Below are 17,276 nucleotides of genomic sequence, written 5' to 3'. Positions count from 1 at the left end.
AGATCCGAATCAATGTCACGGTGCGTATGCGTTTGCACCACGTTCCCGTTTTGAACGAGGCAATCACGTGCCCGTCCTGCTCACGTCCCGTCCGAAGTATTTACCCGTCATGTATGCAGTGGCCTTTAAGCTCACTTGTGTCAAAATCATAACAATTATGGTTGAGAGAATGCGTCTCTTGTAAAAATAATCAATGGAAACCATACATTGTATTTTTACTACATAGAATTAATTTATTAAATTAATTAATTAAATGTTTTTAACAGGTTAACAGATTTAATTTATATAATTGTTAAAACTATTTAATATCGATGAGCACTGTGCGTTATCATTTTATTGTGATTACTTATAAAACATTTTATAATTTATTTACAGTTGGTTTTCACAGCCAAGTCTACCCGATAATTTTATTGACTGGCTATGGCCTATGCCCTATGCGTAACTTCAATCTTTTGAGCTATGACTTATGACACCTCATAGTGTGAGCGACGGCTGACTTTCTGCGTACTTTGACGTTTATTATTTTCAGTTTTTCCGAGATTTTCCCGAATTCGCAACTTTTCAACATCTCGTTCTATTTTAAGACGAATGAGTGATAAGACTCTTAATTATTAACTAGATCTATTACTAATGTTGTTTGGCATGAAGTTCTTGAACTCGGCATGAGTTCCTCTTTATGAATTATTGTGAAAAGGTTCGGTTTCCGGGACTGCTATAATTTAAGAATATGCAATGGAACTGCAAGTGTTGGAAAGGGCGATGGCTTTGCATGCTTTTAATGTTGGTGTTGTGCCCTCTCATATTGAGCCAGAAAATCGGTGACCCATATCAAATACTAGGTATACATCGTCGAGCAACATTGCCTGAAATACGCAAGGCGTATAGGCAATTGGCAAAAGAATGGTAAGTCATTAAAATCAATGAATCTTTGTTGTGTCACATATATTTGCAGATCAATTAATAATCAATAAATTCATGAATTAATTCATCCTATTCTCAGTCTAGAGGAATAAAAGATCATTATAAAATATTATTAAGTACAGTATTTTATTTCTACTAGGCATCCAGACAAGAACGAGGATACAAATGCTGAAGCTCGGTTTGTTGAGATCAAGCAAGCATATGAACTGCTAGTAGATTCTGAGCGCAGACAGGCATATGATTTATATGGCATCACCAATGAAGATGACCATATGTACAAGCAAAGACATGACTATAGTCAGTATGCAAGGTTTAGGTAAGTACATTAATCTTTAGTATTAAATTTGCAATAAAATAAAGTAATAATATTAAAAACTGAATTAGTTGTTAATTCACAATTCTAGCATGTTTTGAATATTTTGTAGCAAAGCAAATTGATTTATTTATTTTTGGAAATTGTATGTTAAATACTTTCTTTGACTAACTAAGCTTAGTCAGACTGTTGGAATGTGTGATACATTTATAATCCATTTAACAGAAGCATTGAATAAATATTTTTCCTTAAGATATCCCAGATATCTGCAATATATCTGTTTCTTAAAAGTTTGTTAGTTTATTACTTTTAGGTATTAAACCTTGATGAGAGTATAATTATAAGATTTTGCTAATAATACTTACATTGTTTTTAGGTGTACTAGTTCCTCTTAGTTCATTCTAAGAATTGTTTCTTGAAATTTTATTATTTACTTTCTTTAGTTTAAATTAAATATTAACATTAATGTTTTTTTCAGCAATGATCCATTTGATTTCTTCAGTGCCCATTTTCGTTCACAAGACCAAGATATAACATTGTTCCATAAATTGTCTGTTACTACCAGGTATCTAATTTTTATCACTTACTCTGAAAATATTCTCCTAGGCCTCTTTTAATCAAGCTTATTAAATATGAGTGGTATAAAATATATTTCTAATAGTCTTTTTATATGAGTCTGCTTGCCAGGATCAGTTTATAAAACTGTATCGTAAAACAGACCTTCATAAAAACGTAATTAATTGTCGGTTTTGTAACTGTGTACTCAACAGGAAAATATTTAACTGTTATTAATTTTCTTCAAAGTTTAACCTAAAACTTATTGAAATGGCTGAATTTACTATACTTTTTGTTCACTGTAGACATATACAAATATTATTGGTTTGGTTTCGACATTTAATAAAATTGATTTTCCTTAGTTACTACTTTAGCAGTACTAATGCAATTATTTATATTAGGAAAACAAATTTTCAGACATTTTGAAAACAATATACTCGAAAAGAGTGTCAACACACCAGCTCTGGTGCTGTTTTATACAGACTGGTGCTTTGACTGTGTCCGATCGGCTTCTTCTTGGAGAAAACTGGTAGAAGCCCTTCAGCCACTAGGAGTTACCCTGGCGACAGTCCATGCTGGCCATGAAGCCAGCTTAGCAAGACGACTTGGGGTACACGGAGTACCTTGCCTGACATTTGTATTGGATAAACAGATCTATATTTATAAGGAGAGTATAACATCATTACCAAAGGTGCTAGGTGAGTTGATAGATTAATTTTGATTAAAAATTATGCTATACCAGTAAGTTTTTGTACATTGAAATTTCAGCAAAGTGTAAAATGTTTGTAGTGTGATGTCTTATTTTTTTTTTTTTTTTTTTTACTTGGGGAAATGCTTTGCGCATACCCTTCCGCGGCGCGACTGCTTGGTGCAGAAGGATTATGTGGGACTCGCCATTGTGCATACCCACTAAGACCTCAAGGTGCCACCAACAATCGCCTTATGCGGGATGCGGTAACAGCAGAGCCTTATCCGCTTCCCAACACGCGATGCGGCGGTTGCGTCCGCCTCTTCCCGCCCATTGTTGATTTGTGAGGATGCTTGACACAGCAAGCATCTTTCACAGACCGGGCATACGCATTTACAAATAGCTAGGGGAGATCGGGTCCAGTACTTGCAGGGATGGGTCATCATCCCTTCTTTTAGACGCATGGACCCCTGCTCCCCGCTTAGGCACTTTTTAGGCGGCGAGAATTTGGTGAGCGCGTCGCGCGTTTATGCGACGGGCCTGCGGTTTTCTTCGCCGTCGCGGATGGGCATGGGGACAAAGCTCCCTGGTCCTTTCCGCCTCTTCTTTTATTTTCATGACCGCCTCGCAGAAATTATAAAATCTTTTCCACGGGCCGTCATTTCTCGCGCTCACTAAAACCTTCAATACATTTGGAAGTGTTGCGTCCTCGCCCTGGAGTGCATCCAGCAACGGTCCCCTTTCCACGTCCCATGCTGGGCAGTCCCTCAGCGTATGCAGGGCGTCATCCGGGCTGTCTCCGACACAGTGGTGGCAGGTTGGTGCCTCTTCACACCCTACTACTCTGTGCAGATAACTACCGAAACATCCGTGTCCGGACAGGATCTGCACAAGACGATAGCTGAGCTGGCCCCAGCGCCTCCTTACCCAGAGTTGGAGCAGGGGTCTGAGGGCTTCTATAGTATATTTACCGGCAGTCGCTCCCGCCAGCTCCTTTTCCCACTCTGCTAGCATTTCTTGGGCTTCCAGGGCTCGCCAAGCGTTTATTTCTTCCAGTGTGGGGTTGCTTCCTCTTTCCCTGGTTTCGGCTCTCCGCCAATATACTTCGCTAAAAGCAGCCGCGTCGAGATGCCAGGGTGCGGTACCGGCTATGACACACACTGCGTCATAGGACACAGTGCGGTACGCCCTCGCAACCCTGGCTGCGATCACTCGCTGCGACTGCCTGAGAATCGTGCGATTGTGCCTGGTAAGTTTGTCGGCCCATATTGGGCACCCGTAGAGTGCTTTCGCCCGGATCGCATTTGCGTAAAGGTGGCGACACCCCCCATTCGGCCCGCCGAGGTTCGGCATTATGCGCGAGAGCATGTTTGCGGTGGCGGTGAGCTTAGGGGCAAGTGCTGCAAAATGTGGTCTGAAAGTCCACCGTGGGTCGAGAATCAGCCCTAGGTATTTAAGCGTGGTACCAACCCGGATGACTACTCCACTGACAATGATGTCTGCGCCTTGGGGTGGAGCTTTTCTGTGTCCGTAGAAGCATATAGCTTCTGATTTCTGAAGGGCGACCTCGAGGCCGATCTTTTTGATTTCAGAAACCACCCGAGCTACTCCAGCTGTCGCTCGAAGGCGCGCCTCCTTAAAATCTTGTCCAATAGCGACCACGAGGGTGTCGTCTGCATAGCATATCGTTGACACACCCGGAACTAGTTCCCCTCGCAGCACTCTATCGTAACCTATGTTCCAAAGGAGGGGGCCAAGAACCGAACCTTGTGGAACGCCGCATTTGATGAGGTGGCTCCCTATGCTATTTTGTTTCGGGAAGATGACACGACGGCCGTTAAGGTACGATGCTACACATCTTCTTATATGGGCCGGTAAGCCGTGGTGGCGCAGGCCATCCAGGATACAGTCCCAGGGCAAGGAATTGAAGGCGTTCGCAATGTCTAACGACACCGCTAGAACTACTCTGCCCCGTGACACCTGCTCCTCGCACACTCCTCGCAGTTGCGCAATTGCATCGATCGTTGACCTGTTTTTTCGGAAACCGAATTGAGCCTCATGTATGTTCGGTCCTATAGTTTCCAAATGGTTATAAATTCGGCCGGCAATGATACGCTCGAAAAGCTTACCGGCTTCATCTAGAAGAACTATAGGACGATGCGCTGATGGTGACTCCGGAGGTTTTCCACCCTTTTTTAGAAGAACTAGCAGACCTGTCTTCCATGTCGACGAAAAAAGGCCCCTTTTAAGACATTCCGTGAGGAGGTTTCGAAAGCGCATGTCAAGGCCAGCGTCGAGGGCCAGAGCCAACACTCGTCCGTGCATGCCATCGGGGCCGGGTGCGGTCTTCTTAGAGGACATGCGTGCTATTGCCGTCTTAAGCTCCGAAGGAGACACTTCAGACACTATTTCTCCGTGGTCCAAAGTCGTATCATGTGGGGTGCTCGAGGCGTCACGTTTAGGAAAGAGTTCTGTCACCACTGTACTGAGCAGTTCCGGCTCCATGTGTGTCGTGAGGGGTGGGGCTCGCGAGCGTAGCTTGTTTGTAACTATTTGGTACGGGCGCCCCCATGGATCCCGCTCGAGAGTGTCCAGCAGTTCTTGCCATGCTTTCTTTTTTGCTTCGGCGATACCTGTTCGCAGCGCCAGTTTTGCAGCTCGGTATGCGCTATATGCTTGCCGTTCCTGCGCGAATGGGTCGCCTTCTGCGAGTCCTCGTGTAGCCTCGACGAGCTGCAACACAAGCAAACCGCAACTGGGCGAGTTCTGCCGACCACCAGAATACACTGGTCCGGTGAGGTCCAGGGCGGCTTCTTCGCATCGCAGCATCCGCGATGTTCGTCAGTGCGCCACGAAACCACTCTGCTTCTTTTTCAGGCTGATGTCTTATTGATGTCTTATTTCATATAACCCATGAGTATTGGCTAGCTAAGTAATATCTCACTAGGGACATAATATCAGCTCCACAAGGCTCGAGTATGGTCTCATATGGAATACTGCTGACATCTGTGGGCTGGTGCTCCCAAATACCAGCTTCTTCCTTTTGACCAAATTCAGCGAAGGGCTTGTGGAATTGTCAATCTCCAATGTATAACTGATCAACTTGATCCTCCCTCTCTACCCAGAGACATAGTGAGTGTGATTTGACAAGAGAGTGTGGAATCGACTCCTTTTACGTGAAAGATACGACCTCCAACTGTTCAAAGTTAGAGTTTACTAAAAGGCCGGCAACGCATCCACTTAATATGGGTGTCCACAGGCTGACTTCCCTTAAGTATTTTTTTAATTTCTCTACTATACAATTTACTCCCGTAGATTTCGACTACTGCCGTTACTTTGCGTGTCTTGAAACATATGTTAAACCTTTTTTTTTATTACAGAATACATACGCTGGAAGTTCCCATACAGACTGATACATAATTTGAACGATGGCAACGCGGACGCATTTCTGAACGACTTCGAGGACAATAAAGTGAAGGCTCTGATATTTGAGGAGAGACATTTGATTAGACTGCGATACCTGATCACCGCTTTTCATTATAGGGACTGGGTGTCATTTGCGTAAGTATTTATCCCATTATGTCTCCAGGTGCCAGTTCGACATGAAATAGTTTAACATGTCCAATGAAACTCAACTCAAACCCCCATGTTCTATAAAAAAAATTAAAAAAAAGTGTTGAATGACACGTTTGTTTCCTTAACTAAGTTGACTTAGACGATTGTGAATCTGAGAGAGATTATCATTTTACAACAAAAATATAATTCGGGATGATAAGCATGGAAGTTGTAATAAAGGTTGAATGTAGGGAATCAAATATAATTTAATAATTAGACTACATTTCTCATAAATACTAAAGCGTTACATATATGTATTTTAAATCTTATTTTATACTGACTAGTAAATTTGAATGTTGATCAAAATATTTACTTATTTTAATCATTGCAAATTTCAGTTTCGTCGACATATCAGCCCATAATACACAAAACCTAACTGCTAGATACAAAGTGCAAAGGAATATGGACACAATGGTTCTATTAAAGGAAGACTCATCCGAAGCCGCCGCCACAGTCAGCACCACAGAGATAGCGACACAGACTCTCACACAACTCATAGAAGCTAATCAGATATTGACCTTGCCTCGACTCTCTTCACAGGTGAGATATATTTATACTCCGATTTAACTCCGCAGAATTCTGACAGCTGTCATTTTTCGACATGTCAGAGCTGGCAAACCTTTTTGGTCAGGCACATGTGGTGCCTGACCAAAAAGTGTGGTGAATATCTGAGTCTATACATACATTTTACTTGTTCGTAAATGTATCAATTTTATTAAGTGCGGTGCTCCATATTAAAAGTATTTTAACATCATTTTTATCACAAACAGCAAAAAACGCACAAGTGATGATAATATATATATTTTTTTGGTTTACTAAACTTGGAATTAGTAGGCAGTGATGCCAGCTAAAGAGATAAAATTAAGTTATAAAAGTTTATTCGATATATTGTTCGTGATATTGAAATCTTTTTTATTTTTGGATTAGATTACTTTAGTAAGTAAATATTTAAATTTACCTTTTTGTAGGTAAATCAAAAATACGTAGCATTTCATTTTTTTCCCTTTTCGTTGTTTAACTTTTTTAGTAGCAACACTTATGACATGTCAAAATTCGACTGAATAAAAATAAGAGGAAAGGTTTGAAAAATTTATTAAAAAAAATCATCACTAGTTTGATGGCGGTGAATGAAATAAATGTCTAAGTAAATAAAATGTCAAATTGACAGAGCGTTCTAGACACGGTATGTCCCGTGGAGTGGCGCGCCGCCCGGCGTCGTCTGTGTTGCGTTATAATAACACGTGACTCGCACGTGCTACGAGACCTACGTCCGCTCGCCAAGCGTGCGCCCGAGCGACTGAGGTACGCGTACTTGTATGCGCATAAGCAACCGGAATTTGTCACTGCATTGGCCAATGTTTCCGGTGAGTCAAATTAACACAATATATTATTTTATAATAAACTAGCGGATGCGACAGACGCTGTTCTGTACACACGTCTTACATTAAGAACACAGAAAATTTCATCAAAATCTGTTGATCCGTTTAGGAGTTTTATTACAAACACATTCATAGAAGATTTATATATACCAGCTGTTTATTTGCTTTATTAGCTATTCTTATACTATTTATTAAAACAAACAATATATATACATTAAGGTAAATAAATTGAGTCGAAATTATTCAATTTTATGCGTATTATATGCTGGATTCAGATTGTCTAACCACAGCTAGCAGTATATGTGTATGACTATATAATATTTAAATAACTATTAACCATATTAACTCGCCAGGGATAGACCTCTCGTCAATAGAACACCGCATTGTAGTAATATGGCGGCGTGAAGCGACCAGAGTTCAATTTGAGTGGTTAAACGAATCTTGGCCGAGTTGTGCCAGGTGTGATGATGACCCGACTTACCAACAGCGGCTCAATGAGACCACGAGAGCATTGGAACAGCTGGTCAAAAGGCTGCTCAAACCCAATGAAGTGGTGGCTTATGAAGCAAGAGTACAAGTAAGTACAACAGCTATTGCATAGAATTTTTTATAAACTTATGCAATTATAATTATTTATGCATTTTTATTTGATATTAATTTAATCTAACACTCTACCAGACTCAGTCTAACATGCCTATATAGTCCGTCTCACTCTAAAGCGTCATTATGTGTTAGGTTTATTTTCGTTACGGAATTTCTTGATTCAGTTGCCGCGCTCCATACCCCCTATAAAATCTATGCAATAGCTTTAAAAAAACGATTGAGTATTAAAATTCCTTCGGATTTTTCAGATCAACCACTTTAATACGTGTCTCTCACTTTTATCTAGTGTATACTGTTTTATGAAAGAATATTTTTAGGAATTACTTGACGAAGCGGCTAAAAGTGCGATATGGCGAGCCTTCCTCAAAGTAGGGGAGTGGAGCGAAAGGACGATCCTGGCTTTGAGGACTCAGCACGCGATATCAGCCATCTCTGTACTGGCAACTGTCGTATTGGTACTTGCCATTGGATATTTGATGGCGTATCTTATGTAAGTATAGAATAGTATAGACTTTCTAGTATAGAACTTACGCACAATGTTAATACTCGGAATAAACGCGGGCTGCAATTTCCTCGTACTAGACTATCTAAAGTTAGTAATTCTTTTTTGGTAATAGGTACTCTTCCTTAATAAAATCCCAGAGGCTCTTTTATCTCTGCCTTTTAATACATTCAAAAGCTATGTGGCTTACTATAAAGATAACGATTATCTAGTTGATAAAACTTACGAAAAAATAAAACTTACTTAAGATAAGTGTTTTTTTTTGTCACTTTTGTTGATGTATTTATTTATTGTATGATGATTTGCTATTTTAAAAGAGTACCGAGAGTTTTTTACGCTGGCTTTTTCTCTCGGCCTGCGCTCTCTATCTTTGCCGTGGAGTAGGGATGTCCACCGATTTCAATAATCAATAAACATTTTTTATTTTAGAAGAAAGTCCTTATGAGCTATGCTCTTTTAGTAGTATAGTAGTAGAAACCCTATGGTTTGTAGTCTATGTCACTGTCTAGGGCTGTTTGGCGTTGTTACTGTTTGTCCAGTTTTGTGTGTTTTTTTTTAGACTTTATGGCTTGGTATCTAGACCTTTAGGCCGATTTTTGAGTATATTTATTCGGAAGTTCATAGTGTCTTACACACAGTGATGCCAACTTTGGGGTTCTCCTCCCAAATTATGAGGGGTTTAAGATGTTTTAAGGCGGTACAAGATTTTTTAATTCACAATTCTACAAAATAAAAATTCAATGGCTTAGAACCTTTTTCAGGCCTGGACCTCAGATTGTTGTATCTGTTTCATGAGGAGGACAAAGTAGGCTGATCACCTGTTTAGATTGACTCCTTTGTCAATCTAAGTAGGTGATCAGCCTCCTGTGACACACGCCAGAAATTAAAATGCAATGAAACTCAAAAATACCGGAATAATTAAGAACTTCGGAAATATCATCAATATTCATCCGTTCTTATATATTAATTTATTAATATTTTTTATTTCAGCCGCGTAGAAGAAGAGTCTGTACAACGTCAAAAACAAGAGAGACGCGACCAAAATGGCGGCAAAAAGGAAACAAAACCAGAGATGAGAATGCACGAACTCAGAGCTGAGAAATACAATGGACTTGTCAGGTCGGCCATTTTTAATTTTATTGTGGATTTAAATTATAAAAATAAACACAGGAAAACACATTTTAGATTATATGAAATTAACTTTATCTGTATAACTTTGTTGTTGGCCTTGACAGGTCAGTTTTTTTTATATAATGGCAATAGTTATAACTTTATGCTAATAATAATAATTTTTATTGTAATTTTTTTATCTTCATTCTGAAATTGTGACCATTTTCCGTGGAGTGTACAGTGGACTGGTTCGGATTAATACCTGCAGCTGAGTTGCATCGGACGTTGCAGTTGCAGGCAGAATATGAAATTCCACCCGTAGCACCTTGACCCCCGTCGATCCAGACCTGATTATTTTGACGTGACAACGTCTTATAATTCGATGGTTGCACGCACGAAAAAACATGACGCATGCGGCGTTACCTCGCTCTGAGGCGTTCCATTTAACGCAAGTGCAAACGAGAGCGCGGAACGAGCGACAATAGGGCACATTTGGCCTCCGTGTTCGGCAGCGTTTGTTCGTTAAAAAATTGACGTAATTTTACGCAACAAATAAATGTAACTTGATCAATTCAATTGTGATTTCCATTTACCGCCTTCTCTATATCCATACAAAATATCTATGAAACAAATAAAATTATTATGAAAAATGCAACCATTCCATCAGTATTTTCTTATGACGTTGTCACGTTCAACTATCGTCAGTAAACCGAATTTACGGTGACCGATAATTTAAACAGTTTTTGCTGCGCGCCACCGCTATGTGGATCCAGCTGCCCATTGTAATTCCGAACCAATTCGACTGAATCCTTCAAGAGTCTACCAATTCTCCTCTTGTTATATTAAAATATTTAAGAATTTATGTTTAAATTCTCAAATCTACATCACCGCGTAGCTGGAAATCTTCCACAGCCCGCTTCACAAGACATTTTCCTTTGCGATGCCTTTGAGATACCTCCAATTCTTTTAGGAAGACCTCAAAAACCGGCAACGCACCCACTAAAATGGGATGTGCCTTTTTTTGGGTGTCCCGTATAAAAAGCATTTGTTAACAATTAGTTTCTCTTTCAGACTACAGAAGCCGGGTTGCCGGACGATTGTCTTGTTGGTGGACATGCAAAGTCGTGTGCAGCTCTTGTCCAAATTTCATAAAATCGTTTGGCCTTATCGCAAGTAAGTAAAACCAAGAGGTCCTAGGTTTGATACTGGACTGGACAGTTAGTTCTGATATCGAGGTGCTTTAGGTTGATAATCAGCCTTGTGAAAAAAACATTGGTATCGAAGCCGGTTCTTCATTTTTAATGTTTAATTTTGTACACTAAAATTTGTTTATTTTTTTTATTAACTTTTTTAAGTTAAACCAGCTGCGCTACAATCTCTTTAGGTCTTGGCCTCAGATATGTTTCATGATCATTTGAAAATAGGCAAGAAGGTGATCAGACTGACACAAGCCTTCGAGTTTTGGGCAAGGCAAGTTGGTTTCCTCAGGATGTTTTTCTTTACCGTCACGGCGAATGTTAAGTAGGCACATAAGAGCCTACGACCTCAAAGATAACAATCGCACGCTGAGTAGACCAATACTGCTCTGATTTATCAGACAAGTCTCTTCTTTCGTTTCAATGCACTTACGCAATTCACAAGAAAGACTTTTAATTCAATTCCACATTTGACATTAGCTACTGTCATTTTGTAAAATAATGATACCACATATAAAAGTGTAGTGATGTACACAGAGTCTTTTAATAAGTACGCTGTAGACGGAATGGCAGCACAACATGGAAAACCAGAGGAATCGATCCGGAAATAATTTCGCAACGTCACTATTTCTTAATCGTCATAACGTTGCAACACTGAAATTGTCAAATCTGGAATCGAATTAAAAGTTTTAGTATAGCTGACCAATAATAAACAGGTTGAACATAACCCCCTCTTTTAAGGTCGGTTAAACGATTTGAAACTTTTATAGGAACAAAACACTAGTGTTCGCGTATCTGTGCGTGGAGCGAGGCGTGGAATGGTTCAGGCGGGTTCTGGAGCTGTCCCTCGGTGGAGGTGCCTTGAGGGTGAATGCTCGCAACTGCGTGGGCACAGTTCTGGCCCTGAACCCCCACAGGAAGTACTTCTGCATCTACCACGCGAAGCATCCAGAGTGCACTAAGCCGCATAAGGTATCTATATGCATTATCTGTGGATACCGCGTTGCCATGGTTACCGCGGGATAACAATGGAAAGAAACAAAAATATAATAAAAAAACAAAAATGTGTACTATAAGTAAACTGTGTTGCCATGGCTACACAGTCTTGGCAGCACAGTTTATGCTAGCCCTTCATTAAAAGATCGTACCTTTACTTGAAAAGCCGGCAACGCACTTACGAGCCCTCGGCAATGTGAGTGCTAGAAAAAATCTGTTTATATCGAGTTGACACATGAAACTAAAACGGTTTTTACATTTAAGTCAATTGTCTCGTTTCCTTAAATTGTTTTTGCGCTATGATGAAAAGAGACAGCATAAGGAAGTATAAAAATAAGATTGATCTTGTTATATGAATAAATATTACTATCCATAAAATATAAAACGTACCTACTCTTCTCGCCTCTTTTCAACACAGCATCAACACAAGTGACAGAAAGAGACAAACATATTTCCTAAAGTAGTATCGCAAATTCTTAAAAAAAGATTTTATATGTACTAGGTACAAAATTATCTCTTGCTAAGATTCTGAATTATTACAGCGAATGAGTCGCATGACCCGTTCCCTTGGTGGTGGCGACATCGATCCGGAAGCTGGGGCCTTCATTGGATTCACAACGGACCCGGATTCCTCTGATGAAGACTCCTACGATCCGCCCATACTCTTGCAAGGTATGTTGATAGGACTTGTCAACAACTTAGTGTCATCTTTCGAAGGGAGCTAGTTTAATTTTGCATGCCGCGTTTCTGAACAATGACTTGGGGAGTGTTCCAGTATTACGTCACGCAAGTTTTGGACATTCTTGATCCCCCCCCCCACATGTAACGCGCCGTAACGTTTTTCTGTGACCCAATAGTAAAACGTTTCGTTACAACCCAATGACTCATTAAACCTAAAAGTTGTCATTGTTGTGGTGTAAAGTATCGGAAAGTCGAAAAAAATATTAACAATAACATATAATTCAATCCCCGCCCCGCATCGTAACTAATAAGATTTATTCAGCAAAAAATTGTGTATTAAACTTTTATTATTGCGTATTCCGATGATTCCAGACACATATACTACGTTTTTTTGGTATTGTTTTCATTTTCAGAAAATCTCCTCGATGGTTTGGAGAATTGGTTGGATCGTCTCTTCGAAGGCAGCACCCATCGGTACTACATCAACTACTGGCCTGACATGACAACCAAGTGAGACCTCTTTAGTTTTAGTTCTCTTTGGTATTTTTGTTTACCACGAAGGTGGCATAAACTTTTTGCTGTCTTTTCGTGTTGGTTTGAATTTCGAACGGCTGAAAAGTCATTCGCCATTTGTTTCGGTGAATTTTTGTGTTTATATGTGGTTTAGATTTGGGGAGTTTTTAAGCTTTTTCACGTGGTTTTTTTCTTATTTAGACATTGTTATTTAAATAGACAGTAATTAAACCAAAAATATATTTCCGATTACTGTCTGAAGGCTTCTAGCCTGGTTATACTGCCCAAGAATTTGACCAGTTAGATAGAGGTAGTGTGTTAATATCTATGGTTTGGAGGTTTGTCTGTGGACAACATTTTTGGTGGCCCCAAATATTTTAAAATATGTAATGTGGGAATAGACAATGCTATGGTTTTTAGTAATGATGAAAGACTTTGAAATTTCAATTTCATCTTGACATAGGATCGTTGACGGTTAAATTTCTTTTTCTTGACGTTATAAATGTTTTGACTATTATTCTATCAACAAAGGTATCCATTGTCTATTCTCTATGAATTGTGGTATTATAAGGATCAAATATTATGGAATTAGTGCCTATCACAATAGTACTGATAGTCGCACGTAGGTTAGTTTTAATTATAATATCTAAAGGACTATTTATTGGTAATGTTTAATTTATGTATAACGAATGTTTGGTTTAGCTATGGTCGGACGGTTTCAGGATTTTAGTAGTTTTATGTCGGTTTTAGCAACCAACAAAATATATCGTAATAATATATTATTTCACTGTCAATGCGATAACAGATGTTATTTTGAAAACCCCAGGGGTTTGAGACAAAGTCATTAGGGCATAAGCTCACACTTTGTCACGTGACCACTTTCATGTCACGCCACCTGGCGTTACCCCTGTCGAAGAGGGATTTTGTCTCTCCCTGGGACAATATAACTAGATTACATTGCGCAGGTTTGCGAGGTTAAATGTGACGTTTTAAAAATTAATTTATTGTGAAAATTTATTTAAATTTTACAAATAAGGTTTGCCAAAATTACAATTTAAAGTATTTTCCTTGGTTCTAGTCAACAATTTTTACGGTTAGCTTGTAAATAAGGCTCTCTTCAATATCTCACAATAGCTAGTAATATATACAGTATTATACTCTGGCACTGTAGACAATAACGCCCGTATTTTTTCACATAATCCGAATAACAATTCTCCAAGGCTGTCACTAAATATATTTGACAGTTCTTGAAAGTAGAGTTTGATTAATGCGGGCCTAAATTTGGTAGTCGCAATTTCTTACATATTTATTAATTTGATTAATTTAATGAACCAAAAATGCTGCTTCACCATTAGTATTTATTTATTTGAATATTGTTCTGACATAAGAATGCATTGTTATGGACATTCAACTGTGGCTACCAAATTTAATGTTTCTTAGTATTCGAATTTACAATTAATATATCCTAATATTTTAAAATAAGTAGAAAAATAAAACAGTGCCTACACTTTAATATTAAATGTCACATTTTCTGCTGAATATTACCATTATTATTGTAATGTTTTGATTCCTGGCAACACCAGTGAAGCTCAAAAATATGTATTGGAAAGTTAGTGCTTTTTTGCTTATGGTGTATAATAATTTTGAAATGTAGCTGAAGATACATTTGTATAAAACATTGCTCTTTACCATTCTTTAAATTCAAGGTTAGGTGATGATATTTTATAATTGCAACGTTTAAACATGAGTTTTTTTTAATATATTTAAAATTAAAATAATATAAAATATGTTTATTTTGGAATATAAGATACAGGTATCGCTTATTCCACACCATTTAATCACCGATTCAAAGATGAAATAATTCTACTTATCGGCAAACAAGACAGAGGGTGTAGGCTGAGAGGTAAAGCTGGCGTAAAAAACTCTCAGTACTAACTTTACAGTATGCCTTTCTACACAGCTTGTCTTTAATACATTTCTTAAATTTATTAAAAGGCAGAGATAAAAGAGCCTCTGGGATTTTGTTAAAGAAAAGTATTCCTTAATTGATAATAAATATCTATGATATAATGGAGTTTACAACCTTCATAATATGCATTACAAAAAATTAAAACTACTAAATGTATTAAAGTAATGATAGTAAAGACCAATTTTCCATTATTTAAATTTTAAAATATTCTCTTTTATTCCATGATACTAGATCAGATCAGGGGGGATCTTTCAATCGGGGCTTTTTGGACTGCAGACCAGTCTCGTGGATACAAAGGGCCCCCAATCCCTACTGGGGGTGATCTTGAACTATAGGAATATAAAAAAAATCTGAGATTTTAAAACATCCAATCATAAGGTTGGAACCCCAAATCTATCCAGCGCATCTACCAAAATAAACGGGGATTCCCCGTCGCTTATTTTTGGTGGGTGAGTTTTTCGCGTGTGCGTCTAAACGGGGTCTTCCCCATAATAAACAAACTATCTTTATTCATATAGGTAAACAAGTATATTTATATGAACGTCAAAAAAACTAAATCAATTCTGAATTTACATTTACTGCCAGTTCTCAAATCAAGAGCGTAGAACGGAAGAGAAGAACTAGCAATAAACTCTCCGCCACTCTTTAATCGCCAAGTTTTTTTTACATAACGTTTGTAAGGAGCTGCAACAGTGCATAGCCCAACCTGGGAAATTGTCCTTTTTAATGCTTTAGTGAGTACTTGTAGCTGGCTACTTGTGGGTACTTTCCACGATTTTTATATTCTCCGCGCCTATAACATTTATAAAAGCGAGTACTGGCTGGTACAACACTATTATTATAAACAATTCAAATAATTAAAACACCTTGAATTTAGAGACATCTAAAGAGCAATGAAAATACTGTTGTAATTTCGATTGGAAATGTGTAACAATTTGCCTAGTCAATATTACGGATGTTATTAGCTATTAAGTAGTATAATTTGTGTGTATTGGGATTAAGTTGGGCGTGGCTTGTAATAAGTCTTGACAAAAATAGCTACTATAATTTGACTATATACTATAATTTTGAATTTTTATATATTTCCAATTGTTAAGTATATCTGCACTGAATGCTGTTTATTCTTAGTCACGCCCTAAAGTAATTTTAATAATTTATCGACATGTAATGTTTAAAATTTTCTGTTAAATATAATCGCAAAATGTAATCCATTTGTTGTTGTCATGCATTTTCAATATCTTTGTAATTAAATTATTTAGAAAGCAATTTTTATGTACCTGATGACTACATCTTGCCGTACTATTTAATCTCAAAGTATCAAGTATATCAAGATTTTTTATCTCTATTTAATCTATCCTCTTGCCAATTTTAATAAACAACTAGAAAATAATATTTAAATCAGGCAACAACAGCACTTTTATTGTACCTTTATAATAATAGTATATACAAATGTTCTATTGACCTATATGTTGAAAAAGACAGTGTATAAATGTGTTTTATATGTTATCTACACTAATTCTTAACATTCACTTTAATAAATAGAATGGACTTGGCAATACGTTTCTGACCACTCCAATATTAGTTACATATAAATATATAGTGAATATTGATTGTTAATATTTTTTATTACTGAGTTATAAATGCATTTGCGCATTCCCTCTTCCCAAAAGTAGCAAAGCAATGTGTGGACCCACATAAGAATCTTGGCTATTCAGAGTCTGGGTTGGCAATACCCACAAAAAATAACGGTTTGGCGTTGCTCATGTTTTTCACTTTAGTTGATTACATATCTCTGTCAGTTCTCTTTATGTAGTAGTAATTCTAAACTTTGTACCTGATTCTAAGACCCTTACAGGGTTCATGAGTCTTAGAAAAAAATGTCTAAAATAATAATTTCATTAATGCATCAGCTTTTGCAATCTTTAAGTTGCTCAGTCTTTTTGTCTGTCAATATTCACACCTTGGTTTTATTGCGAGTGTGTCAATGTGTTACCATGTTTGAGCTAAAATTTACAATATTGGGTGTTTGTATATGGGTTGTTGTTAGCTTTTGTGTATTACTAAATTATATTGTTAATTCTTTAAGATACCTACTCCTAAATTATGTCTTTATTCCAATATTGATTTGTACAATAAAGTATATTGTTCTCTCATTTGTTCACTTTATTTAATATTATAGCCCCACACTACAAACAAACTACAAATGTAAATCAAATATTAAGAAGGAAATCAATA

General features: G+C 37.8%; 1 protein-coding gene across 1 annotated transcript; it reads left to right on the top strand.

Moving 5' to 3' along the window:
* Positions 1-417: 417 nt before the first annotated feature.
* Positions 418-16,087, top strand: LOC111000192 (dnaJ homolog subfamily C member 16). Its single transcript, XM_022269558.2, has 14 exons — positions 418-903; positions 1,061-1,237; positions 1,713-1,799; positions 2,207-2,487; positions 5,858-6,038; positions 6,431-6,632; positions 7,261-7,456; positions 7,825-8,048; positions 8,392-8,564; positions 9,567-9,695; positions 10,758-10,859; positions 11,653-11,854; positions 12,421-12,550; positions 12,973-16,087. The coding sequence occupies exons 1-14, from the start codon at positions 728-730 to the stop codon at positions 13,071-13,073; spliced, it is 2,361 nt and encodes a 786-aa protein (XP_022125250.1). The 5' UTR covers positions 418-727; the 3' UTR covers positions 13,074-16,087.
* Positions 16,088-17,276: the final 1,189 nt, after the last annotated feature.

Source organism: Pieris rapae, chromosome 8 (assembly GCF_905147795.1).
Source record: "Pieris rapae chromosome 8, ilPieRapa1.1, whole genome shotgun sequence".
Lineage (NCBI taxonomy): Eukaryota > Metazoa > Arthropoda > Insecta > Lepidoptera > Pieridae > Pieris > Pieris rapae.
This window is presented reverse-complemented; position numbering and strand designations above follow the sequence as displayed.